Raw genomic sequence first — 24218 nt, forward strand, 5'->3', positions numbered from 1 at the left:
CAGCGCCTGGCCACGTCCTTCTTTGCGCCGCACGATAGCACGCCAACCCGTCTGTCGCCGGGCAGGGGTAGGTTTTGTCAATACAACTTACCCTGACGGGTGTGGCCCGCCTGAGGCTGATACTGCTTATCGTGGCCATGATACACCAAGACGTGTCGGCCTGAACTGTCATTGCGCGATAAATGCAGGTATCGAACGCCAACATTCGCGTCCAAGCGACCGGATACCCTCGCCGCTACCCGGAGAGGTGCCTATCCGGCGGACGTTCATTGTACGTGTGCGAGAGTGACCCTTGATCTTGGAAAAGATTGGCGGACAGGCCGCAATTCTCCCGCGTACTCTACTGTCTATCAAAACAACAACACCGCGGAATCCCACTCCCAGACGCCATGCTGAAAATGCTCAATGCTCGATTTTGAGCCCCAGTTCCCACTATGCGACCTCCATGCCTAGTAAGCGCGTGCTTTCAACCCAATTGACCAATACTCGTCAACACCCTCACGACCGCCGCCTGCAATCCATCGTCGTGCCCGCCCACCGCCGTCTTAACATTCTGCAACGCCAGCTCGCGCTCGGTCCCAGGGAAGATCCTGTCCCTCAGACTCCGCTCGTGCTTCGTCAAGCTCTCGACATCGTCCCTGAGCGTCTGCACATTCATCTGCAAGTCCTGCACGTCCGCGCCAGCGATCCCCTCCGCGGCGCCGATGGCCTTCGCGGCGCGGAGGATGAGCGAGATGAGGATCAGACTGCGGGCCTCGGAGACGGTTCCCAGCGTGACGGCGCCCGCGCGCGGGTTGCGAGCGGAGGGCTTCGCGTTCATGAGCGCGCGCTCGGCGCGCTCGAGCTGCGCGGGGAACGAGTTGAGGAAGGCCGAGACCTCTGCTGCGATGGCGGGGCCGACGGCGTCGAGGAGGTTGAGGCAGAGTGGGAGGAAGCCGTCGGACCAGATGGCGAACATGCGGTGGGGCTCGTCGAAGGGGCCTTTGCCGCCGTCCTTGCGGAAGTAGTTGCTCAGGTTGGCGCCGCTGAGCTGGGACAGGACACCGCTTGCCGCCATGCGCTCGGCGATTTGGGGAACGGAAGACAGCGTCACGATGAAATTGGCGGCGATGAAGCCGTAGATGGGGTCTTGGTTGGTATGTTCGGCCAGCTGGTCGGACCATGAGAAGAGGCTGAGGCCACCGCGGATGATGTTAGAGCTGTCGACCATGTTCGCGATCTGGGAGTGAATTTGGTGCACTCCGCGTACGGAGAGAATGGCTCGCAGCAGTGCTGAGAGCAGCTGGAAATCGCTGGGCTCTGCCAACTCCATGCTTGTGTGAAGGTTCCCGCAGAGAGCACGGAAGCCCGACGCGATCGTCTGTCCAACGATCTCGATGAGTATCGTGCCGGTTGACGGCTGCAATATGACCTTCGTGCCCGTGTTCATGCCAGGGGCCACTGGCCTCGGATTCAGATACGTGTGAGGCTGCAGAGACAGGTATAGTATTTGTAGAAGCGTGGTGTAGTACTTCAGGTCCTGCGGCACTTGCGCCACGTCATAGTTCACTGGGCTCGTCTTCACCAGATGCCAAGCGACAGGCAGAAGATCCCTCACCTGGTCGATTCCAGACTTGACAGCGACCAGTCGAGAAATCAAAACGAAAGCAAGGTCTGCTCTTGTTTGAAGCAATTCGGGGGCACATGGCATGTCCAGATTGATGCTGCTGTTTGCGTTGAGCGCGTTCTGTGCCGTAGTCGCAAGGATTTGCTGTAGTGCCGGGTCCTCATCCGTGCATTCCGATAGGGTGGTCGCCAGTGTTTTCCACGAAGTAAGAAGGCGGGTTTGCGCCTCCACTAAGCTCAAATTGATGTTCGCACGACAGAACTCCTCCCTAAGACCTTGTTTGCCAAGCCAGTGGACGTCGAAGCCCAGCATTTCGTTGGCCAGCTGAACATCGTAGAAGTAGTTGTCGCCTAGGGGTGCGGGATTGGCCAGGGTACGCTTGAAGTCAGCCGGCACACAAGGCAGGTTTCTCGGCATGTTCTTCGCAAAGTTGGAGTGCAGTGAGTTGTTGTACCCGTCCACCTTCACCGCTTCTTCACTGACGAAGTGCAAGCTTGAAACAACAGACTTGAGCTGAGACTTGTCGCCAATCTCGAGACTAGCGTGAAGATTGACTGCCACGATATCGCAAACGAGTGCTGCCATCTGAATCTCAGGAATGGCACTGGTGACCTCCGTCACATTGCCAGACCTTGACAAAGGCTTCAATTCGTTCAGCCATGCAAGCGCATTTTTCAGAAAGTCCGACTTCGTTCGAACCTCGTTCGTTGCCCAAATCCAGACCTGCTGTGCTTTGGCAACGAATTGCAACATTGCGATGGCGCGTCCGGGCTTCAGGCTACGCATGTCCGTCAGCTGCTCAAGCGCATAGCCTAAAAGTGTCCTACGAGTTGCTTTGTTGTCTTCAGACTTGTATCTGTCTTTAGGGAGTGCTCCTGTCAGAAGATACACTGAGAAGTATTGCTGGTTGCTTTCCAATACCGAGGTGAGGAAACGCCATATCGTGCATTCGTCGTTCTGGTTCTTTAAAGGTTGATCAAGTTGGGACAGCAGAGCGAGGAAGTCTTTGGACTGGTCGTAGCTCAATTGACCCAGAATGGAAGGCAGCTCGGTATTGTCGGCCGGTGATGATACGAGAACCTCTGTGAACAGCTCGGCAATCGGCGCTCTGTAGGCTTGGTTCGCGGCAAACAGCTCCGCAAATAGGGAAGACAGCTTGACCAGCTGCGTTGGAAGCGATCCTGCAGTTCCGTTCCGGAGCCGGAGTGTCCTGACAACCGTGATCAAGTATTTGCATACAGAGACAGTTTGGTCTTTGATCAGAATTTGCTGAGACGGAACCAGCGATGTTTCGTTGACATGAGTGCCTTGCGATAAGACAGCGGCCAAAGGCGCGAGGACAAAATCAGAGATGGTCTGCGTAGTCGCCGCAACAGACAATACCTCTGTCACGTTCCTGCCGTCAGCTGTTTCCAATCCTATGCCGTACGCGGTGGTAAGCAGGCGGTTGAATGAGTCGCATAGCTTCGTGACCACGGTAGCCTTCTCTTCAAGGATACCAAATCCCCAATCGTTCAGATTCATGAGCGCATCTTGCGCGACCCGCGTGTATGCTGTGAGAACAAGGGATATCGTCCGTTCGGGTGTCTGCTCCGGAGTTTCCATTGGCGAGTCAAACCGACGCCTGGGCTGCGCTCCTTCGGCCTTCGGTTTGCGCTGGATGACATTGAAGCTTGCATCTTCAAGCAAAGTCTCGTAGAGTCTGATGCACGATTTCAAGAAGCCGTAATTGCCAGAACGGACCTCTACGCCAGAGACTACCGCAACGAGCGCGCTGACTCCGCCGTTCATCCCAAGAAGGCTGCTTCTGGAAAGCCATGACCAGGTACGCTCAGGGTTGCGCTTCACCAGAGCGTCAAAAAAGTCAGTGCAAGCCACGAGAAGCGCGAGCGAGCCCTCTTGTGCGTTCTGGTCGACGAAGGCCAGCAGCTCGAGCTCCGCGATCTCGGCCAAAACAGATACGATGTCTCGTTCTTCTCCGAGTGAGGAGCCAAATCGGGCGAGGGTGTCGTCGCACTCTTCTCTATCGGCAGATCCTTTTACCAAAGTGGCCATAAGAGCCACGATTTCTGAAGCGGCATGCCTGTCGATGCCTTCAGTTGACGCAGGAACAATGAGTTCAGAATTCGGAAGCAAGGTTGACAACAAAACGCCAAGATAGGCAAGGCCAGAGTGCTTGTAAGATAACATCAGGACAAAGGGTCTGGTGTCTTTCACAATGATGCCTGTAGTTCCCCTAGGTATCTCTGAGATCTGACTTGGATTGCGGCCGTCCGCAAGTACCATCGAACGCGAGTTCTCTTGGCTCTGATAGAAGCTCAGCGATGGTCTTGGTTCAAAAATGGCAAGGTCCTTGGTAAGATGCATGCTGTTCGTGCCCTCGTTCTCGTCATCGAGTTCATACGATCCAAATCTCTCGTGTACTAGGACAGTGAAACTCTTCAAGTGGTCCATCATATGAACGACCTTTGCCGTGTCCTCAGAGCGTACAGAGGCAAGGCATGTGAGGATTCTCAGCAGAGGTGAAAGCTCGTAGGGGTAGCGTACAAGTGCTTGATCCAGAATGTACGGTCTGAAACGTTGGGCGTCGGACAAGGCGCGCTCAAAAAGTGCACTCGACACATCCGACGAGCCACTTGTAGGCGTGTCTGGAGCGAAAAGCGCTAGAATCGCTTCCAAAACTTCTTCATCGTATTCCACCATCGGCAAGCTAGCCCTCGCAAGCTCAAAAAGAACCAGACGGCCGATGACAGCGGTCGACATGTCAGAATTTGCGGAAAAGGCAGCTGCAACGCTGTTGCTGAGGTTGGCGATTATGGCATAAACTTGCATGAAGTGCGTTGCAACGCTTGCGAAGAACTGTGCAGGATCGTCTCGATGTTCGCCAAACTCAATGTCCTGGAGGGAGTCCCACGTTTTCTCCAAGGCCGTGTGGGCCCCACTGGACGGACGTATAGACGAGGTACGTCTCGCAAGTTCGCGATCGCTGCCTTCTTCGTCGTGTTGCGCCTGATCGGCCGCCACAAGGTCGCGGATCATCGTGGTAATCACGCTCCATGCGTAAATAGCAGGACAAGCAACCTTGTTTCCGCAATCCGCTGCCTGGAACAGGATGAGGTTGATTTCCTTGACGCATGCGTCATCTGCAATAAACGGAGCAGGGCCAAGGTCAGGGTAGCTGGGACCATTGTTCTTTTGGGCCGTCCTTCTGTCCTCGATAGCCTTCGTCGTTTCGGGCAATTTCAGTATCGCTACGCTCGTGATCGAAACCAGGCATTGAAGAATTGGAATATAGACCCCTTGCGGATCGCTCATGGGAGACAAATCGCCAAAGAATCCGATAGATCTCATGAGCTTAAACCACTCGAGTGCGTCAGTGGGCGTGACGGCATGGCTGAGTGCGAAAGCCTGCGCCAAAGCGACCCGCATTGTGTTAACAAGGTCTTGAATGACTGAATCGTAAAAGGCAATGGTGAGCTCCGGGCGCTCTTTGAAGGCAGTCGGCCAATGAGCAGGGCCTTCGAGGGTCTTAGCGATACGACTGATTGCTGTAATGCAATCCGACAATTTGATTTGCTCGCCACCTTCTTTTTCGTATACGCAGCGAGCCTGTGCCATTGTCCAAGCTTGATCTCCTTCAGAGGGAGAGGCGTTGGACATGACCGCCAGCTCTGTACCATCTTCAACTGCGCTCGCAGCCAGCGAAATCAGGATTGCGCTACACGCAGTCGCAGCGCTTCGCTCTTCCAGACAGATCTGAAGCAGTCTCTTCCGTCGAAGCTCAGTATCCGAGAAGTCAGGTCCTGACTTCGTCTCAGCATCGACGGGAGCTCCTGAAGTCGCCTTGCTCTTGCCGAAGTATGACTGCGTGAGAGCCAGATCCTGGTTGTCACTCTGGACTTTACCAAGCAACAGATCTGCTGGTCTTTTTTGCCATTCCACAATGGCACATCTCAATGCTGAAAGCTCGTCAATCCCAAGCTCTTTTGAAACCCACAGAGCATCGTCCTTGAATTGCTGTAAATCGTAGTCGTTGTTTGTCGGCTGCGACACATTGATCGGCGCAGTCTTGTTGTCGAATTGCGATTTGGACTGAGGGGATGCTTGCTGAAAGGGAGCAAAAGGCCTAGCCAAAATGCTTCGAGTCTCCTCGTCCGAGACGAAGCTCTCCAGGGCGCTATTCGCATCGGCATTTCGTAGATCGCTGAGAGATGTGTACACCGATCTCCAGGGGATTAGAGCTTCCGCACCAGACAAGCATTTGTCCAGCGCAGGGAAGTATGTGGCCTCTGGCTTTGCGGCCATATCTCCAGTCGGCTCCGGCAGGTGTATCAAAAAGTTCAGTTCAATATTGCTCGAATCGATCGGTCGGCGCTAGTCGAAAGGCCGAATCGCATTAAGAGAAAAGTTGTAAGGCGTAGAAGACTTCAAAAGCTCCATGCATGCTGAGTGGTGAGGTTGGCGCGCGACATGTTCCTCCACCTATATTCACAGCGCTGGCGGTGTTTCGGTCGCGCATCGACGCGCTTCAAAGCTCATGGCTGGAGAGGGAGCGCGCGCGCTCGGACCAAGCGGCGGAAGCGTTCCTGCTTGGCCGACATCCAATGCTTCGCGACTTCACGGTAGCAAGGCGGACAGCACCTCGCCGGTATCTCACACACAGCACAAGATGACCGTCACCGAAACCCTCAAAGATGCAGTCGGCCTCGGCCATGGCGGCCCCAGCACCCGTATGTGCCAGATCCACCTCTATCTTTCGCTAAGGCGCCGAGCGCATACACGGACGACTCTTCTTGCACCTCGGCGGCGACCTCAAGGCCGTATTCGGGGCGTATGCTAATCTATTTGCAGCCGCAACAAGGCAGGAGATGTCCGACGCCAAGCTGCCTCTTGCATACCGCGACTCCTGCGCCCACCTCCTCATTCCTCTGAACAAATGCCGCCCCGCGAACTGGTACCTGCCCTGGAAGTGCGAGGTACGATGATTCACGACCGCAGAACGGCGTTACGATGCCCGCGGAGTTCGAAGTGGTGCTAATGTCGCGGGCAGGACGAGAGGCATTCATACGAGAAGTGCCAATACGAGGAGTTCAAGCTGAGAGTGAAGAAGATGGAGGAGCTGAAGGCACAGAACCCCGGCCAGAGGAGTAACTGAGAAATAGATGGAGGGCAAGGAGCAAGAGGCAAGCAAAGCCAGAAACTACAGAATTTCATGATGTGGCTGTTGTACATACTACCAAGAAGGGTCCGGGAAATGATTATACCATGTTTGTGCCACCTTCATCCGAGCATCAAAGCTTCCGGGTTGTCTCACGCCTCAGATGGAGCAGAGCTCTCGCTCTCGAATCGCTTCGCCGGCTCGCTCGAGTCACCAGCATCGCCCTCGTCGCGCTTACGCTTCCCGAGCAGATCCTCACCAATTCTGGTGGCAAGCTGAGTCTGGCCATCTCCAAGCGTCCCCGGCTCCAAAATTTCAGCATCAGCTGCTACCGCCGGCACCGATCCACTGTCACCTGGGGCAGTCCACTGAGAGGCGTCATAACCCGGCATTTCAAAATCGCCCGCGCCAAGCTCAGATCTAGCTTCGTCCTGGCCAAAATCGAAGTTCTGCTGTTCCTGAGTGAGCTCGCCAGCGTCAAAATTGAGGTCCTGGCTGGCGTAGTCTTGCAGCCCAGCCATGAGATCGTTCAACTCAGGCTGCTGCGCGGCGACATTGTCAGGTTCGGCGGTGGTTTCGACGGTCTGATGTTCTGTGAGATCGGCTTGATGATTCTGCTTCTTCTCGGCCGGCTGGGCAGTCGAATCGCTGGTCCTGAACAGTCTGCGTCTGCCTTGGAATGTACGCCTGACACTCTGAGGAGCCTCGTCCCTCCCGTCCGGCAGCAAGCCTCTCGCGGAGTACATCGGCGGCATGTACTCGAACTTGCGCTGCTCGAACGGGATCGCCTCCTCTTCCAGCCTGGTGCGGCTCTTGTAGTGCTCGTTGATCCTGCCGTTGGGCAAGGTCGCTTCCTCCCTCTCGCGCTCTCTGGTGCGGATGCGTTCGTTGTGTGCCTTGATGCGGTCGTCCCAGTTGACGCCGGTCTTTTCCTGGAAAGCCTTGCGGAAGAGGCGGAAGGCCGTCTCAAGGTTGGTCTGAGGCGGTTCGAGGACATTGTTGCGGGGCTGCTTGCCTGTGCCGGCGAAGTGGAAGTTGCAGGCGTAGTGCTTGTTCTGGTCGTCGTTGGACTCGAAGATCTGGCATTCTCAGGTCAGTGCTATGCTCAAGCGCAAGTTATGGACGCCCCTAAGGTGGCTCACCGTCAGGATGACACGCTCGTTGGTGTTGGAGTAGATGTTCACCTTCGTGAGGATGACATCGTACTCGAACCCAGTCGAGTCCTTATAGACATGGTGAGATTCTGTGGGACACCGTCAGCTCTGCTCGTCCATCAATCACCATCCAGCCGCCGCCCAAACTCACCAGTAAACTCCAGGCCCCTGCCCATCTTCGCCGTCTTCCGCATCGCAGCCGCATGCTCCTTACGCTTCTGCTCCTGCACCTTCTTCTCCGCCTCCCTGCGGACAGCCTCCGCCCTCTCCACCTCCCTCCTCACCCTCTCCTCGCCCTCAATCCTCGCCTCGAGCGCCCTCCTCGCCCGCTCGTCGACAAACTGCTCCGTCGACTCCTGGAACACCTCGCCCATCATAGACCCAAACCCCCTGCCCTCCTCGCGCCCCTCCTCTCCATCCCCGCCCTCGGCATCCCCACGCTTCTTCTTCCCTCTCCCCTCCGCCCTCTCCCACAAAAACTCCTTGACGGGGAACTTCTTCTGCGCCTCCAGACACTCCTCCAACCACTCCGGCATGACGACCAGCACCTTCCCGCCGCGGCCGTTGGCCTCGAGCGCCCTCTCGACGGCGCGCACGCGGCTCCTCCAGGCCTTCTCGTCGACGACCAGGTGCGTCGTGGCCTCGTCCAGGTCCTTCTGCAGCACGGCGCCGGCGCTGGTCACCCAGCCGGCGATCTTGTCGCGGGTCCAGGAGGGCTTGGAGGCCCAGGATTGGATGGGGAAGAGGATGTGGATGTGGGTTTTGGCGAGGGGCTTCATGGTTGCTGTTGTGTGTGAGGGGGTTGAGGTGGTGGTTGTGGTGGGAGTGGGGAGAGAAGGAGAGGGAGGAAGGGGGGTGGGGGAAGGGGTTTATATAGGCGGCGGGTGCTGGGGGAGCATGTGATGGTGTCCTGGTTGGTGGCATGTGAGATGAGCTTCAGTCGCTCGAGTGAAGCGAATCCACGTCGCTGAGTGAGCTTGTCGGCAGCAGGCATGTAACTCGGGCTAAGCCAGGTTCTCAGCGAGAAGATCACCTTTAGGTAGTCTAGGGGGGATAGTAGTACCGTAACATATTTTATTTAATCGGGGATAGCTACTATAATCGATTCTAAAGAAGCCTCTCCCTAACCGAAATCGACCTTGGCGGTACTACTATCCCCCATAAGATTTGGAAATGTGATATCCACCAGAGAGAGGAGGCGATAGATTCACTTCGCTGAGTGAGCTTGTCGCCAGCAGGCATGTGACTCGAGCTGAAGGACGTTCTCCGTGGGAAGATCACCTTTGGGCAGTCTATAGGCGATAGTAGTACGGTATCAAATTTATCTATGTCAGGGATGGCAAATTTAACAGCCTCTCTCTGGACGAAATCGACCTAAGAGGTGCTACCACCTCCCATAAGATTTGGAAATGTAATATTTACCAGAGAGAGGGAGAGATAGATTCACGTCGCTAAGTGAGCTTGTCGCTAGCACGTATGTGACTCGAGTTAAAGTACGTCCTCCGTGGGAAGGTCACCGTTGGGAGGTCTAGGGGTGATGGTAGTACGGTAAAATGTTTATATCAGGGATGGATATAAGAAGCCTCTCTCCTAATCGAAATCGAGCTTGAAGGTGCTACCATCTCCCATAGAGATTGGGAATGTGATATTCACCATGCAGAAAGGGAGAGGGAGGACCATGCGACAGACTGCATCACAAGACAGCGTGCTCCCGTGCTCAATTGCTCTATTATCTGGTACTACCTCGTGATTCTGAAACCTTGCCAGCGTTTGCCGCGCCGTGCCGTTCAATCTCCTCCTGTCCTCCGTATCGCATCTGCGACGTCCATTGACGTTCGTGGCGCTCAGTGAGGGCCTTACGAGGTCTATGGGTTGTATGCGGCAGGTGTTTTGCCATGCGAGTCAAGCTGCAGAGATGCTGCAGCCATCATGCTTAGTGTATTCGATGCTTTATGCATATGAGTGAGTTTTTTACATGATTAAACTTCTTCACTCTCGTCATCAGCCAAAGCCATTTTGCACATGCGTGTGGCTGGGCCGATCCAGCTCGGACAGCAAAAAGTCGCTGTAAGCCACCGGGTCCGTCGTGTCGGGCATGTCAAAGTTGTGATCGAAGCCGTTCATCGAATGATGCTGAGGAGGTGAAGACATCATGTGCATGCCCATCGGTTGTTGCTGTGGGTGCTGTGCCGGGAAGCCGAAGTCGACCGACTGCTGATGTGCGATGCCTTGGCTGTGGCCGTTCGTCGGGAATTGTGCCATTGGAGCTTGTGGTTGCATGATGGGCGGAGGCTGAGGTCCCTGCCGCGCGTGTTTCCGTCCACAACATTGGGCCCAGCTGGTTGTGCCGAAGTTCTGCATAACGGGAGGGCAGTTACGGCAGGTACAGCCGTTCAGACCGCACTTCTGACAAATGGCGCCCGGGTATTGATATGCCTGGTATTCTTGTGTCCAACGTTCGAAATTGAACGTTGGCTGTACATAGGGTTGCTCGAAAGATGGTTGGGTGAGAGCGGGCTCAAACGGGTTGACGTGTGTGTTTTGCATGAATGGGTCTCCAAGAGAAAAGTCTTGCGGTCCATCAAGCGGTGCTTCAGACGACTGGCAACATGAATTCTCCTCGATTTCCATTTCAGGCTCCTGATAGTGAGGTAATTGTGTAGCAGGTCCGCCACCACAGCAAGAGGACTTCTCCGCTTGTTGGTATGAAGTCGGTGTGCCGTAGTCCGTGGGCGCTGCCGATGTCGTGGCGCTCCAATTGAGGGTCTCCGGTGCAGCACTATAGTCCCTAGGCGGAGCAGGCGCATTGCTGTTCCAGGACAGAGCATCGGGATGAGGGCTTTCCACAGGCCCCATTGGTCCTCCAATGCCCATGTATCCGAAGCGGGCGGTGACACCAGACGACTTCGGCGACATCATGTCGCTGTACGGCGTGGGAGGGAACGACATCTGCTGCTGTGGTTGCGGCTGCTGAGCCTGAGGGCCAGGTGTACCGCAACAGCTAGACACTCGTTGCGGCATGCTTTCGGGGAAATAGGCCGGCGTGCTGGGCATAGTCATAGGCGTCGGCGCAGTCTGTCCGCCCTCGAGCACTTCTCGCGAAGGGAAGAAGTTGATGGTCGGCTTCTGCAGCTGGAACAGCGAGTCCCAGTGCTCCGGCTCGAGCAAGCAGCAGAACCTGCCCTGCTCATCGCAGCGACAATCGCTCGAGCGCTTCTCGCCTTTCTTCGACTTGTGCGGGCACTTGGGGATGGCGGTCACGCATTTGCAGCCGCCAGTCGCTCCGTAGCGGCACGTGCACGAATTCGACGGTCGACCAGGCCGCTTCACGGTCCAGAAGATTTTCTGCCGGCACACCGGGATGCCGCAGGACGTCGTGCGATGGCCGCGGATGCAGGACATGCAGGCGATTTTGCAGACCTGGTTTGTGCGGGCGTCGATGACCTCGATGGTCTTGAACGGCTTGTCCTGGTCCATGGCGCCGGGGTGGTGCTGAGGAGTGCTTGCAGTGCCGAGCCGTGTGTAGCCTGCTCTTCATCAGCCATCGTGTTCCCACGCGGGCCGGTAGTCGGAAAGGGCGAAGGTGAGGCAGGACGAGGCGCAAATCACATGACAAGGGACGAGGTGGCGAGCAGCGTCCGGTGAGCAGCACGCGATTGCGAGTGAGAAAACGTGGAAGTGAAGGTTTCGCAAAAGGCAGAGGTCGAGAGAGACGGCATGACGTATCGGGAGAAAGAGACGCACCTTCGCCTGTGTTCGCTTGGGCAGTCAGCTCTTGCCAGTGAGCAAGTTTCCATGCACCAAGCCGCTCGGGCCAGGCAGGGCGGAGAGGGCGGCGGGCGGCGGGCGGAGGGGCGCAATGGCGGCGGCGGCGGAGGAGGAAGGGGAGGGCGCGCGCGAAGGCATCCGGTGCAGTCGCGCCACCGAGGTCGACGGAGGGCAGAGGCGCAGAGGGGCAGAGGGGCGGAGGGAGCAGGTGGCCGCCCTCGACCGGCCGAATGGTGTGAAGTTGCAGTCAGCACCGCGACGCCAGCAGCCTCAGGGCCGGGTGGAGCCCTGCATGCGAGCTAGACATTCTCCCGCACGCCAGCCCAGAACCTTGTTTCGCGAGCAGATCAAGCGTTTTTGATAACACCCGCCCATCAATCGCACTGATCTGGCCGCCTCCCTGAGACGCCGGCGATCCCTCCTGTCCCTGGCCCGCCTTGGTACTGTCCTGTGCTACACGGCCTTACCCCTCATACCTCGGCTTACAGACATCGCCACGCACGTGGGCGGCAGCACCCTCGCAAAACCCTTTCCGCCGCAGGGTTCCGTTCGTACCGAGCGCCTGGACTCCGCCGAAAATACTCATGTCGGACACGCACAGCGACGACGAGGGCGAGCTGGGCATCTTCGCCGAGCCCGCCGCCTACTACCAGCCCGAGAAGCAGCCCACCTTCGCCAGCCATGAAATGCAGGACGGCAAGGAGCTGAGGCTGCGCATGGTCGGGCACAATCCGTTGTGGGTGAGTGCTTCGACCGTCTGATGAATTCCTCGTCTATTGGCTGGCTGTGCGCCATCAAGGTGTCTATAGTGTGACTCGTCTAACTTGCTCTTATGTCCCAACAGGGCCATCTGCTATGGAACGCCGGTCGCACCCTTGCGACCTATCTTGAAGACAACGCAAGCTCTCTCATTCGTGGCAAAACAGTCCTGGAGCTCGGCGCGGGCGCAGGCCTTCCAAGCCTGGTCAGTGCGATAAGCGGAGCAGGCCATGTTGTCGTTACAGACTACCCCGACGCCGAACTCGTCGAGAACCTCCAATGGAACGTCGATCATTGCGAGCTCCTTCCTCAGCCGCGGAACATAGAGGCCAAGGGCTATCTCTGGGGCGCAGAGACTGAGAATTTGACATCAGGTCTGCCTAACGGGCAGTCTGCTTTCGACGTGCTCATCCTCGCGGACTTGTTGTTCAACCACTCTGAGCACCAAAAACTGGTAGCGACCGTGCAGAAGATGTTGAGGCGCACCTCCGACGCGCAGGCGCTGGTGTTCTTCACACCGTACAGGCCGTGGCTTTACCAGAACGACCTCGCCTTTTTCGACCTGGCCAAAGAAGCGGGCTTTGAGGTTGAGAAATTCTTCGAGCACGTCATGGAGAAAGTGATGTTTGAGGAAGATCCGGGTGTGAGTTGACTGCCGTGCATTTGGTACCTGACTTCAGATGCTGATCTTTTGACCAGGATGAGCTGCTTCGTCGGACGGTGTTTGGATACCGCGTCACATGGGCAAAAGACCAACTGCCGTAATTTGGCAGATTTTGTTGACGACTCAAAATCCAGACCTCAATCTTCTTCGTAACAAGGCTCATCTGAAAATTCTCGGTGTGGCGATATGAGCCCGACGGACTCTGATATGGAGGCACAGACTATGTGTGTGCACTTCATTTGACGATACTCTCTGGCGAGCGGCCTAGCCAGCCGTCGTGGCACCATCAGTTCGTCATCCGCGGATGGGTCCTGGATGATGACCACAGAGGTAGGGGCGCAGCTCCGTCACCTACGCTCAAACGCGCCCGGCGCCACGGTCAACACCACCACCAGACTCGCCACGATCAGCGCAAAGGTCAGCAGCGACACCAAGAATATGCTGCCTCTCGACGCAGGAAATTTGCCGCGGATCACATAGTGCTGGCTTTCGAAGTATCTGTGGAAACCGAGCAGGAGAATCAGGATAGCTGGAAGATCTATTAGCACGTTTTGAAAAATACATCAAGCATGGGTCCACGGGGAATCGGCCTGAGCATAGTGAACTTACATATCCCGAGAAACGTCGCGCCGAGCGGTTTACCCACGTGCCTGAGCTTCTGCTGCGGCTCGGCGTTCGAAAGTAGCAGCTCGAACATTGAAAGTGAAGAAGTGTCCACCTCCTTCTCTGCGTTCTGCAAAGAAGTGTTGAGTCTGAACAGTTGCGTGACCGCCACGCCGATGCTCGCAAAAGCGAGCGAGGTGCGCAGCCATGCGAGGAAAGTACGTTCTGCATTCAGATTAGCTTCTCCTCGCATTCGTTGGCCACATTGTAAACTTCACATACCTAAAGCGAGGTGATCGCGAGCGACACTCCCCTTGTTCTCCAGCTCCACACTGCCATACTTTTCGGCCATACGCTTCCACCACGCCTCGTGCTCCTCGCTCGCGTCACGTCCCGGAGCGCCGTCGGCCTGGTCTGCATTGGCGGAAGTTCCATTGCCTGGTCGAACCTTGACGCCCGCCGTCTTCCTCCGTCTGGGGCCGTCCTCCTCAGCCGCGCCCTCGTAGCCCGCGGCAGCCACGTCGTCCGCTCCGTTCGATTGTCTCACGTCGCCACCAGTCGCTCCGTAGTCGCGCGGCGAGACCCGCTTGAAGATCGCCGTGCCCTCGTCGGCGCTGCTCTCGAGGTCGTCGTACGGTCTCCGGGTGGCCGCGTGCGGGCTCTCGCTGGGCGTGAGACGGGACATGGCGGGGTTGTTGTAGGACCCTTGCCGTTTGGCCCGAGGGTGGCTGGTCAGAGCAGTGAACGAGACGGTGCTGCCGCGCTCGAAGGGTTGTGGTTTCTCGGTGCCGAAAGCCGGTGCTGGTTTGCGAGGCGACGAGCCGGAGGCATAGGGCTCGCTGGGGTGGCCTTCCGTCTGCGTCTCGAAGGGCGTGTCTCTCTTCTCGGTGGTGCTTGACCTCGTGGCCGGGGGACTGGTGGACCTTGCAGGGCTGGCGGTGCCTAGGCCGAGACACTCGACTCGCCGGCCGCTGCTGCCACTGCTCCTGCGGCTTGCCTTACCAGCTTGCGGAAGTTCACGAACGCTCTCCGGCGAGCCGCTTACTGGGGGAGGCAACGAAGGCCTGCTTAGATTTGCGTGAGTGCGTTGTGCCGGGTCGGCAGGACCAGCTCTCGGTGTGGTGAGGGAGTCGTCGGAGTCCTCAGAATGTGGGACGGACGACTGTGTCTCGGACGGAGCCGAATGGGAGACGGGAGAGCATGGCAGCGGCATGGTGGCTGACTACGCCGCTAATCTATAACTTCTGATGCGCCTAGAGTCCGGCGACCTGGTAGTGGCGTGTTTGAGGGGCTGCCGTGTATCTGAGAGCTAAAGAAAGCTTAACGGTCGGGATGGCGGCTCTGCTGGTATCGACTGATGGTGTGATTCGATGCCGAGCAGGGGGGCTTGCCGCTCAAAGTGCAGGTCGACGAGGTGCGGTACAGGAACCAAGAAGGTTTCGAGCTTCGGTCCCAGGGATGGAAATCACGGCGATTCCTGTGCGTAAGGCGAACACACACGTGTCGAGGCACGGACGCGTCGTCGCTCAGCGGCCGGAGCGTCGTTCGGTGAAGAAGCGGTACCAGGAGGATTCGAGCAGTCCCACCACCGCAGCCGATGACATCTTCGGCAAGGGCAGGCCTCACAAGAGCAGATCGAGGGGCGCAGGTACGCGAGAGGTGAGAGATGGCGAAGGCGGTGGAGGTGATTGCGTGCTTGTCGACTGCTTTGGCTTTAGCTTTAGAACCGAAGGCCTTGTGATCAAAGCGCCAGCTCCGGTGGGGGCAGATCTCGGCGTGGGGTAGAAGATAGCCGCGTGTAATCTCTTATACAAGCGATCGCCTTTCGAGGTAATGTACCAAGTACTTGGCCTTTCTCATAGCAGCGGATGAACGGCAGAAATAGTCGCTGAAGTTGACAATGACAGCAGAAACGTGAGATCAATAAGCGCGAACATGAAAATAACATTGTGGTATCATAACTATGTGAACCAAGTCCACGTCAACTCTGCTGAGCAAAGCAAAAACATTCACGCATTTGTACGGCATATCCATGAGCCGACGAGACGATGCCTGGTAGGCGCTTGTCGTGTTTACACGCCAATGCCTTCCAGGCCACGACCCATCTCGAGCTCCTCAACGATTTCAGGCAGGAGACCCTCAAGCTCCTCCTCTCTCACCCCGAGAGCGCCAGTAATGAGCTTCTTATACTGCAACTGCTTGCCCTCACCAAGTCCAGCGCGTGCGAGATGACCGGTGACTTCCTGCACCAGCTCGCGTCGCTGTTCCTGTAGCTGAATGATTTGGCGCGCGTACTTGAGCTGTAAGCGGAGCAAAGATTCTTCGTCGAGAGATGCGTCCTCAGGACCGGTGGGGACTTCGGAGACCGGTGAACGGTACAAAGTGTCGAGGTTACGCTTCTGCTCGGCTTCGAGCAACGAGATACATTCAGCCTCGACTTCTTGGAGTTGCGCATCAAGAGCCTCATCCAGTTCCGCAACGCTAGCAGGATCTTCTGGCTCTTTGGCGCGTAATTCTTCGGCTTGTCTCTTGAGTTGTTCTATCTCAGCTTGACGCATGTTGACAACGCGTTGCGCCTCGGCGAGCTCCGCGTCCTTTTCAGCGATCTCGGCATCAATAGCCGTAGCCAGCTGTTTGACTTTAGAGGTAAAGGCAGGTGTGATGAGAGAGGTCAGTTTCAGGGCGGGTTCCGATCTGTATACGTTGTCCTCCGGTTCAAGAGAGGCTTCCAGGGATGTGTGAGGGATCAATGGGTCGAAAGGTATGGCATTCGGCGGCTGCACGGCCCCACCAATGGTACTGGCGAGGTCGGCAGCTTGAAAGGGCGACGAGCTGAGCTGCCTGGCGCGCTCCTGCCGACGGTTGTTGAGCTGAACGATGAGCTGGTCTGCGGTAATATTCGCCAGATTTGGGATGTCCACGGCAGCATTGCGGCCAATGAGGCTGCGAACACATTTCCGAGCACCATTGCGAGCTGCGATGGTGATTGCCGTGTCGCCTTGGTTATCCTGTTCGTTCAGGATTCGCTCGATCTGATCGGGAGAGAGAACCTCCGCCATCTTGTTCAAGATACAGTCCATGTAGTACCTAGCGCACTGGTACTTCTTCTTGCTGATGGTGGTGTTCGAGATGTGGTGGAAAACAGTGGACCCAACCCAATCCTGCATGTTGACAGTGCGGACCAATAGTGAGGCGATGCGCTCCATGTTCTGCTTTTCGTGAATGTTGGTAAATAAGACGGCACGCATCAGAGGCGTTTCGCCGCTCTTGGATTGCACATCGATGCTGGCTCCCCTGTTCAGCAATTGCTTGACGATCTCAAGGTCACCCATTGCGACTGCCCAGTGGAGAGCAGTATGGCCTTTGTCGTCGATTGAACGGTCAAGATTCGCGCCTTCCGGAGGCATAGAGATGGTTGAGGGCGCGTCTGGGTCACCCTGCAGTACGAAATAGTCGAGAAGCTCCTCCGCCCACATCTGATGCATGTTGTCCGCTTGAACTTGCGGGTCTTCCATGAGACGCCTGCGCTTGCGAGAAGATCCAAACGGGTGGGTGTCATATCCTTCGAAGACTGATTCGGTAGCTACACTTCCTTCAGGAGTTACTGCGCGCGGGTCATGCATTTGAACATCGAGTTGGTCATAATCAGGCGGTGGCATGTATGACGCTTTGTTGAAGTCAGTACAAGATCTCAGGGATTCACAGTGGGTGAAGGTCACATACGGATTGCCCGTGGAGCCGGACGTCTTTGTTGCATCGAACCACGCGGCACTCGCGGTTTGCCCGATGCAGCTGTCGCATGCTTAGGCGCAGGAGGCGGTGTCTTGTCACCCGGTACGAAATCAAAGATGGGTAGCATCTTTTCCAAGACATTGTTGCGTTCGGCGAGTAGCCTGCCATCGGCTAGAGGTATCCATGTTCCTAATGCACATCAGTCATGGTCTCGAGTCCAGTGCCCCGCGATGGCACTCGCGCTCCATCCTCGTACCTTGGTATTTGCCATAACCTCCTTGAACCTTTTCGTGCACACCCTTTTGCACCTCGCGCTCGAGGATGCGGGTTCTGCTGGGCTTGTCATAGTCCGCGACCTTCAAGATGTGTGTAGCATTGATCCAGTCGTCGGCTCGGCGGCGCATGCAGTGATTGCCCTCGCAGTTGTACTCGTAGACCGGGACCTGTCCGCATCGATGATTAGTCGCGTGTAATTCAATATGCAGGTGTGGCACAGCTTACATTGCTGTATGTCGCGCTGTACACCTTGTCCGTCATGACGAGCGATCGCGGTTCGGCGGAGGTGATGAACCTGCCACCCGAGTCTTTTAGCTCGTAGAGCAGTCGCAATGGCGCCCAACGCCTGTTCGGATGTGGAGCAAGTAGCTATTTGACGAGGTACTCGGGTAATGGCTCGTGCCAAATCGATCGTTATCGGGTAGTCGTCGCCGCGGCGGTATCGGCGTGCGCGGTAGTGGAAAGCGTGACAGCGTGTCGCGTCGTGGCGCGTCTCTCGGACGTGGACCCTGCGAAATGGAGACCCTGGCAGCATTGCACGCCTGGCGCGGCTCAATTGAGCTAGCGCCAAGGAAACAGCCGGCTGTCGAGTGACTGCAAATCCATGAGATCGATGAGTCCGAGGCACACGCAGGTTGAGCCGACGATTGCATACAGCTGCGATTGACGATTAACGACACGCGAATATGGCAGACGACTTACAGGATCACTCGCCCCATCAGCCGGTGCCTGCGGCCCCCATACCCACCGCCTCCAACCTCATTCTCATTGACAACTATGATTCCTTCACTTGGAACGTATATCAGTACCTTGTGCTGGAGGGAGCGACTGTGACAGTTTACCGCAATGATGAGATCACTCTAGATCAACTCGTTGCAAAGAACCCGACCCAACTGGTAGTATCCCCTGGTCCGGGTCATCCGATCAGTGACTCTGGAATTTCCAAGGATGCAATCAAGCACTTCGCGGGCAAAATCCCCATTTTGGGCGTATGCATGGGAGAGCAATGTATCTTTTCTGTCTTTGGAGGAACTGTCTCTCAGACTGGTGAGATTCTTCACGGCAAGACATCGCCACTCCGTCACGACGGTAAGGGCATGTACGCCGGGCTTTCGCAGGACCTCCCCGTGACAAGATATCACTCACTCGCTGGAACGCACCCGACTCTTCCAGACAGCCTTGAAGTCACTTCTTGGATTGCTGCTGGCCCGGACGGTGGCAAGGGCATCATCATGGGCGTGCGACACAAGGAGTACGTCATTGAAGGTGTTCAGTTTCACCCAGAGAGCATTCTCACTGCGGAAGGCAGAGTCATGATCAAGAACTTCATGCTTATGCAGGGCGGTACTTGGGCAGAGAACGAGAGATTGCAGAAGCAGACGAAGTCTATGTCGAACGGTGCCCCCCAGGCCAACACAGCTGCCGCTGGCAGCACCGACAAGAAGACCTCGATTCTTGACCGTATCTACGCCCAAAGGAAGATCTCTGTCGAGGCCCAGAAGTTGATCCCTTCTCAACGCCCAGAGGACCTGCAGGCTGCCTACGACCTTGACCTTGCGCCACCGCTCATCTCATTCCCGGATCGTCTCAAGCAGTCGCCTTTCAAGCTGTCTCTGATGGCTGAAATCAAGCGCGCCTCTCCCAGCAAAGGCATCATCTCGCTATCTACTTGCGCTCCTGCACAAGCACGGACATACGCCTTGGCTGGAGCCAGTGTGATCAGCGTACTTACAGAGCCCGACTGGTTCAAGGGTTCTATCGACGACATGAGAGCGGTCAGGCAAGCTCTTGCCGGTATGCCCAACCGCCCGGCTGTTCTGCGTAAAGAATTCATTTTCGACGAGTACCAGATCCTTGAGGCGCGACTCGCCGGTGCAGACACATTTCTCCTGATTGTAAAGATGCTCGACACGCCACTTCTTGAGAGGCTCTACAAGTACGGCCAGAGCCTTGGTGTGGAGGCTGTGGTTGAGGTCAACACCACCGACGAAATGGAAATTGCGGTGAAGCTTGGCTCTAAGGTCATTGGCGTCAATAACCGCAACCTCACAACCTTCGACGTTGACATGGACACGACGAACCGATTGATGGAGATGGTCCCCAAGGAGACTACCCTCTGCGCTCTTTCAGGCATCACAGGACCGCAAGACGTAGAGCCTTACCTCAAGACCGGCGTCGGCGCAGTTCTTGTCGGCGAGGCCCTCATGCGCGCAAAAGACACCACCAAATTCATCTCAGAGCTCCTCGGCGGCAACACAGAGCAGATCAAGAAGCGGACATCGAAAAACATTGCCGTCAAGATCTGCGGCACCAGAAGCGCCGAGGCAGCGAAGACCGCCATTGAAGCCGGCGCAGACCTCATTGGCATGATCTTGGTCACTGGCCGAAAGCGATGCGTGAGCACAGAGACCGCGCTCGCTATCTCACAAACCGTCCACAACACCCCCAAGCCTGCGTCGTCGCAACCATCCGCTTCACCCGCAGGCGTGGAGAAAGCGCAGTCTTTCTTCGAACACAAGGGCGCGAACGCCGTGCAGCAATCTTCACGCGCGCTCATCGTCGGCGTGTTCCAGAACCAGCCCCTGGACTACATCCTGGAGCAGCAGAAGCTTCTGAACCTCGACATCGTCCAGCTGCACGGCCAGGAGCCCCTTGAATGGGCCTCGATCATTCCTGTCCCTGTGATCAGGTCCTTCAAGCCCGGCGATGCCGGTCTCGCGACACGCGGGTTCCACTCGCTGCCGCTTCTCGATTCGGGCGCCGGAGGGACCGGCGAGCAGCTGGACATGAGCAAGGTTATCGAGCTGCTGAAGAAGGACGATGGCCTGCACGTGCTTTTTGCTGGCGGTCTGAACCCGGACAACGTCGCAAAGGCAGTACAGAGCTTGGGCGACCAGGCCGAGAAGGTGGTGGGTGTTGATGTGAGCAGCGGCGTTGAGACGGATGGCGAGCAGGATCTGGAAAAGATTAAGGCTTTCATCAAGGCGGCGAAGGCTCTGAGATAGATGGCAGATACATCGCATTTGTAAATGGCATAGATGTGAGTTGAAAGTGCATCCAAACCTCAAAATCCTTGGCATGATTCGGTCTTTGGTCATATGAGAATCATCTCGTCGGTCATTTGGAATCCTTGAATTGAAGTCTGTACACACAACTGGGGATATAGAAAAGGACTAACTACGAAGTACACCACGCCATGCCGGCGCCTTTCTTGCGCGCGCTTGCATATCCAAAGCTTTTTCTTTTATCTGTCTTATATGGCAGTCAGAGGCCAAGAGCAATCGCCTCCAGGCCTCCAACCAGTCCAGTGCTTTGGAGTGGCCAGAGAAGAAGAATTATAATAGTAAGCCCATACTAATTAGTATTCGCGCCACCCGTACCCGCCACGCCGAGACCGAACACGAGACCCAGCACGAGCGCCAGGATACAGATGATGATGACGACGATCCAGAAGCACCACCACTTGAGCTTGCGGGCGCGGCGGGCGTGCTCGATGCCCTTGTCGAGCTGCACGTTGCCGGCCTCGGTGTCGTGCTTGACGCGCTCCGTGTGCTGCTCCGTCTCCTGGATCGGCGCGTCCTGCAGCATGATCGTCGTCGCCAGGTCCTCCATCAGCGACTGCAGCTCGAGCATCGTGCGCTCGATCTTCTGGATGTCGTTGTGGCGCGCGCGCACGTTGCCCAGGACGGTGTTGGCGGCGGCGGTGCGGTTGGTTTTGAGCTGCGACCGGATGTTAGTATACCGCACATAATGTCAAGGATCAATATTCTATATGGACATACCGCTGTCTGGAAAACGCCCTCATTGCCCCAGTCTGCCTGCACGGCCTCCTGCACCTCCGAGTCTGTGGCCTCGGGGTTCACGATCCGGTACTGGCGGGCAATCTGCTCGCGATACCGCCTCTCGTAGTTCGCCTCCTCCTGCCTGTACTCCTGCAACTGCTTCGTAAAGCTGGTCTTGAGCTGCCTGATCTGCGTGTCCTTGACGGAGTTGCCCTGGCTCCGCACGGCGTCGGTCTCGAGCGCCTTGATCTGGTCCTTGATGCTGGTGTTCAGCACCTGCGTCTGCGTCACCATGTTCTCCAGCGCATTGGAGGAGCCCGCATTGTCGGCGCTCGATATCGACTGCTGGTGCAGCGTCGCGATCTGGCCCACGTGAGTCGTGAGCGTGCGAATGTCCGCCTTGACCGCCTCCACGCGCGACAGGAAGTCCGGGTTCGAGAGCGTGCTGCGCGCCGGCTGGACGTACTCGACGTGGCCTTGAGGCACAAACGGAACGGCCGGAGCATCGGCGCTCGCGGCAACAGGCCCGCCGCCGCCTTGTTGTGAGTACGACGAATCCTGGGTCTGCTGGCTGTAGGTCGACTGGTTGTGGGCGAGCGGCGGCGCACCGAGGCGAGAAGAAGGCTGCTGCGCGGGCTGGCCGTAGTCCGCGCCGTATGGGTTCTCGCCGTACGGGTTCGAGCCATACCCTCCAGCGCCGCTGCCGTAGCCGCCGGCCTGCTCATCTCCACCGTACGGGTTCCCGCCGTAGCCGCTGTACTGGTTGTAGTTGGACATCTTTGTGTTTGCGGTGTCGCGGTGCTACAGGAGTCCTTGTGCTGGGTCCAGACGATCGACGGCGGAGAGCTTTAGCTGGCTGACGAGCTGACGCGCCGTCGCAATCGGCAGCGCGCGGATGCGGGCGCAATGGGCGAGCGCGGATGGCAATGGGTGCGCAGTCGACAGGCGGCGCAGGCGAGGTGCGTAGACGATGCCGGCGTAGAATATCGGAGGTGGTCGGTACGAGGTCGGGCGGTGGTGAGCAGAACGGTTGAGAAGGTTTCAGAGCAAGCTAGTGCAGTCGTCAGGCGAGATGAGGGCCGTGGTGAAGAAGCGCGGCAGAGAGTGGCGTCAGCGGTGCGGAGACGCGCGCCCACGCCTGCGACGAACGGATCCATCTTTTCTCCATCGCCGCATGCTCTCCAGAAAGCTTAGCATGTGTATTAATCCATCTTGAGGATCATATGAGCTAGGAGAAGCAGTCCGGGGCTGAAGGTCACGCACGAAGGATGCACAGTGAGGCGTGAACGTTGCGCGCTGGTATTGATGACTGATGAGAACACACGGCACTGATGCCTCTCAGGCGTTTAGATCGAATGAACAAAATTCACGTGCAACCCTCGCCTCTGAACCCAACAACCTGAGCATTGTTTTGAGGACTCCGGTTCGAGTGTCACTTACTTGGGACTGACGTGTAAGATGACTGCAAGGTATCGTAATTGAGTGTGTATGTACTCAAGGCATCCGTCCCACGTGATGCCATAATGTCGACCCGGTTGGATCTGACTCTAGTCTGATAAAACAAAAACGTGAACGCTCAGTGCCGCCATAATCTCATAATGCCATTTCGTTTCCATTAAAGGGCCTCCCATCTTGTGGGGTCGTCCCTGTCCCAACCGATTGAACGCCCGGGGCACGCTGCCCTCGAAAATATATCCACGCCGTCCGTCGCCATGAGGCATCAACTCAGAGCTCCACCTCGCCAAAGTCCCTCATCAAACAGGCCATCTGCGCCCGTTTTGCCGCCTCGGCAACAAGGTTGAAGTCCTGTAAGAAGGGCGCGGTCTCTGGCGCACCGGCGCCGTTGCCTCTTTGACCAACGTGCTGTTGGCTGGCGGGCGCTCTATGCTGTTGTCCAAGTTGCTGCTCAGGATGCGACGTTGGGCCCTGTGCCGATAGCGAGCCAAAGTAGTTCTCGCGTTGGCTATGGTTGGGAGACGGTAAAGGCGCAGAGGCGAGGGTCTGCTGTGGCATGTCGATGCTGGACGGCGCGGATGGAGAAGCGCGCGACGTGGACACGGAGTCAGAGCTGCTGAAGACTGACGAAGGCGCCGACGTGGGTGAGTTGTCGGAGACGACTTGGGGGTAAGAGGGCCGTTGATTGCAGGCCTGGCGATATTGCGACCGGGTCTGCATGGTGTTATGTGGGGAGGATGTCGTGGGGAAGGGTGACGGTTTATTTGACAGCCGAAGGTTTAGCCGCGGCGTGTCGAGTTTTGAGTTTGAGTGACGCCGCAAAAGTGACCGGCAAGGTTAGAAGCGGAAGACGAGCCTAGTGTTCTCGTGGCGATATCAAAGGATTCTTCGGTTTGTTGCGCTTGTGCTGCCAGTTGCCGTCGTTGTCGCGGTATGATGACGATGATGGGAGTCAGGAGCTTTCGGCTGGCCGAAAAAGCAGTGGCACCCACGTAGCCAAGGCGGGCAATAAGGTAGGCAATAGCAGACTGATTCGGCAACTGATAAGACAGGGCGCCTGCAGGGTTGTGTGTTTGACGCGAAAGCCGAGGTTTGACAGCCACTCGCTCACAAACGCTGTTCGAGATTGTGCCTAGATCGGAAAGACTGTTGCGCGATCGGTGATAGCTGGGAGCACGCGGGATGAGTCTTGCCTGTCTGAGATTGCTGGTCAGAGTATCCGGCGGCGATTGAAGCGAGGTGGCGGAGAAATGAAGTCCGA

At 56.9% G+C, this 24218-nt stretch overlaps 10 protein-coding genes across 10 annotated transcripts; 3 read left to right on the top strand and 7 right to left on the bottom strand.

Annotated features, from left to right (window-relative positions):
* Nucleotides 1–466: 466 nt before the first annotated feature.
* WHR41_00236 (uncharacterized protein) lies at nucleotides 467–5911 on the bottom strand (the record flags this gene model as incomplete). The annotated part of the gene is made up of 1 exon (XM_069368842.1): nucleotides 467–5911. One exon carries the CDS (start codon nucleotides 5909–5911, stop codon nucleotides 467–469), a length of 5445 nt encoding a protein of 1814 aa, XP_069234141.1.
* Nucleotides 5912–6275: 364 nt separating this feature from the next.
* WHR41_00237 (uncharacterized protein) lies at nucleotides 6276–6883 on the top strand (the record flags this gene model as incomplete). Its single annotated transcript, XM_069368843.1, has 3 exons — nucleotides 6276–6336; nucleotides 6458–6582; nucleotides 6657–6883. The coding sequence occupies 3 exons, from the start codon at nucleotides 6276–6278 to the stop codon at nucleotides 6759–6761; spliced, it is 291 nt and encodes a 96-aa protein (XP_069234140.1). The 3' UTR covers nucleotides 6762–6883.
* Nucleotides 6884–6916: 33 nt separating this feature from the next.
* WHR41_00238 (uncharacterized protein) lies at nucleotides 6917–8697 on the bottom strand (the record flags this gene model as incomplete). Its single annotated transcript, XM_069368844.1, has 3 exons — nucleotides 6917–7843; nucleotides 7907–8007; nucleotides 8070–8697. 3 exons carry the CDS (start codon nucleotides 8695–8697, stop codon nucleotides 6917–6919), a joined length of 1656 nt encoding a protein of 551 aa, XP_069234133.1.
* Nucleotides 8698–9919: 1222 nt separating this feature from the next.
* WHR41_00239 (uncharacterized protein) lies at nucleotides 9920–11395 on the bottom strand (the record flags this gene model as incomplete). The annotated part of the gene is made up of 1 exon (XM_069368845.1): nucleotides 9920–11395. The coding sequence occupies one exon, from the start codon at nucleotides 11393–11395 to the stop codon at nucleotides 9920–9922; it is 1476 nt and encodes a 491-aa protein (XP_069234132.1).
* A 726-nt stretch (nucleotides 11396–12121) lies between these two features.
* Nucleotides 12122–13756, top strand: efm7 (Protein N-terminal and lysine N-methyltransferase EFM7). Its single transcript, XM_069368846.1, has 3 exons — nucleotides 12122–12426; nucleotides 12531–13088; nucleotides 13145–13756. Exons 1-3 carry the CDS (start codon nucleotides 12271–12273, stop codon nucleotides 13208–13210), a joined length of 780 nt encoding a protein of 259 aa, XP_069234348.1. The 5' UTR covers nucleotides 12122–12270; the 3' UTR covers nucleotides 13211–13756.
* On the bottom strand, nucleotides 12134–15382 carry WHR41_00241 (uncharacterized protein). The gene is made up of 3 exons (XM_069368847.1): nucleotides 13995–15382; nucleotides 13719–13937; nucleotides 12134–13638 (listed from the first exon to the last, which is right to left on the bottom strand). The coding sequence occupies exons 1-3, from the start codon at nucleotides 14923–14925 to the stop codon at nucleotides 13457–13459; spliced, it is 1332 nt and encodes a 443-aa protein (XP_069234349.1). The 5' UTR covers nucleotides 14926–15382; the 3' UTR covers nucleotides 12134–13456.
* A 254-nt stretch (nucleotides 15383–15636) lies between these two features.
* WHR41_00242 (uncharacterized protein) lies at nucleotides 15637–18192 on the bottom strand. Its single transcript, XM_069368848.1, has 4 exons — nucleotides 17946–18192; nucleotides 17701–17887; nucleotides 17436–17633; nucleotides 15637–17379 (listed from the first exon to the last, which is right to left on the bottom strand). The coding sequence occupies exons 1-4, from the start codon at nucleotides 17979–17981 to the stop codon at nucleotides 15785–15787; spliced, it is 2016 nt and encodes a 671-aa protein (XP_069234350.1). The 5' UTR covers nucleotides 17982–18192; the 3' UTR covers nucleotides 15637–15784.
* Nucleotides 18193–18406: 214 nt separating this feature from the next.
* Nucleotides 18407–20725, top strand: WHR41_00243 (uncharacterized protein; the record flags this gene model as incomplete). The annotated part of the gene is made up of 1 exon (XM_069368849.1): nucleotides 18407–20725. One exon carries the CDS (start codon nucleotides 18407–18409, stop codon nucleotides 20723–20725), a length of 2319 nt encoding a protein of 772 aa, XP_069234314.1.
* Nucleotides 20726–20828: 103 nt separating this feature from the next.
* Nucleotides 20829–22998, bottom strand: WHR41_00244 (uncharacterized protein). Its single transcript, XM_069368850.1, has 2 exons — nucleotides 21503–22998; nucleotides 20829–21440 (listed from the first exon to the last, which is right to left on the bottom strand). The coding sequence occupies exons 1-2, from the start codon at nucleotides 22277–22279 to the stop codon at nucleotides 21075–21077; spliced, it is 1143 nt and encodes a 380-aa protein (XP_069234315.1). The 5' UTR covers nucleotides 22280–22998; the 3' UTR covers nucleotides 20829–21074.
* A 229-nt stretch (nucleotides 22999–23227) lies between these two features.
* Nucleotides 23228–23677, bottom strand: WHR41_00245 (uncharacterized protein; the record flags this gene model as incomplete). Its single annotated transcript, XM_069368851.1, has 1 exon — nucleotides 23228–23677. One exon carries the CDS (start codon nucleotides 23675–23677, stop codon nucleotides 23228–23230), a length of 450 nt encoding a protein of 149 aa, XP_069234316.1.
* Between the last annotated feature and the right edge of the window lie 541 nt (nucleotides 23678–24218).

Source organism: Cladosporium halotolerans, assembly GCF_011745625.1.
Source record: "Cladosporium halotolerans strain TM138-S3 chromosome Unknown Sca1, whole genome shotgun sequence".
Classification (NCBI taxonomy): Eukaryota; Fungi; Ascomycota; class Dothideomycetes; order Cladosporiales; family Cladosporiaceae; genus Cladosporium; species Cladosporium halotolerans.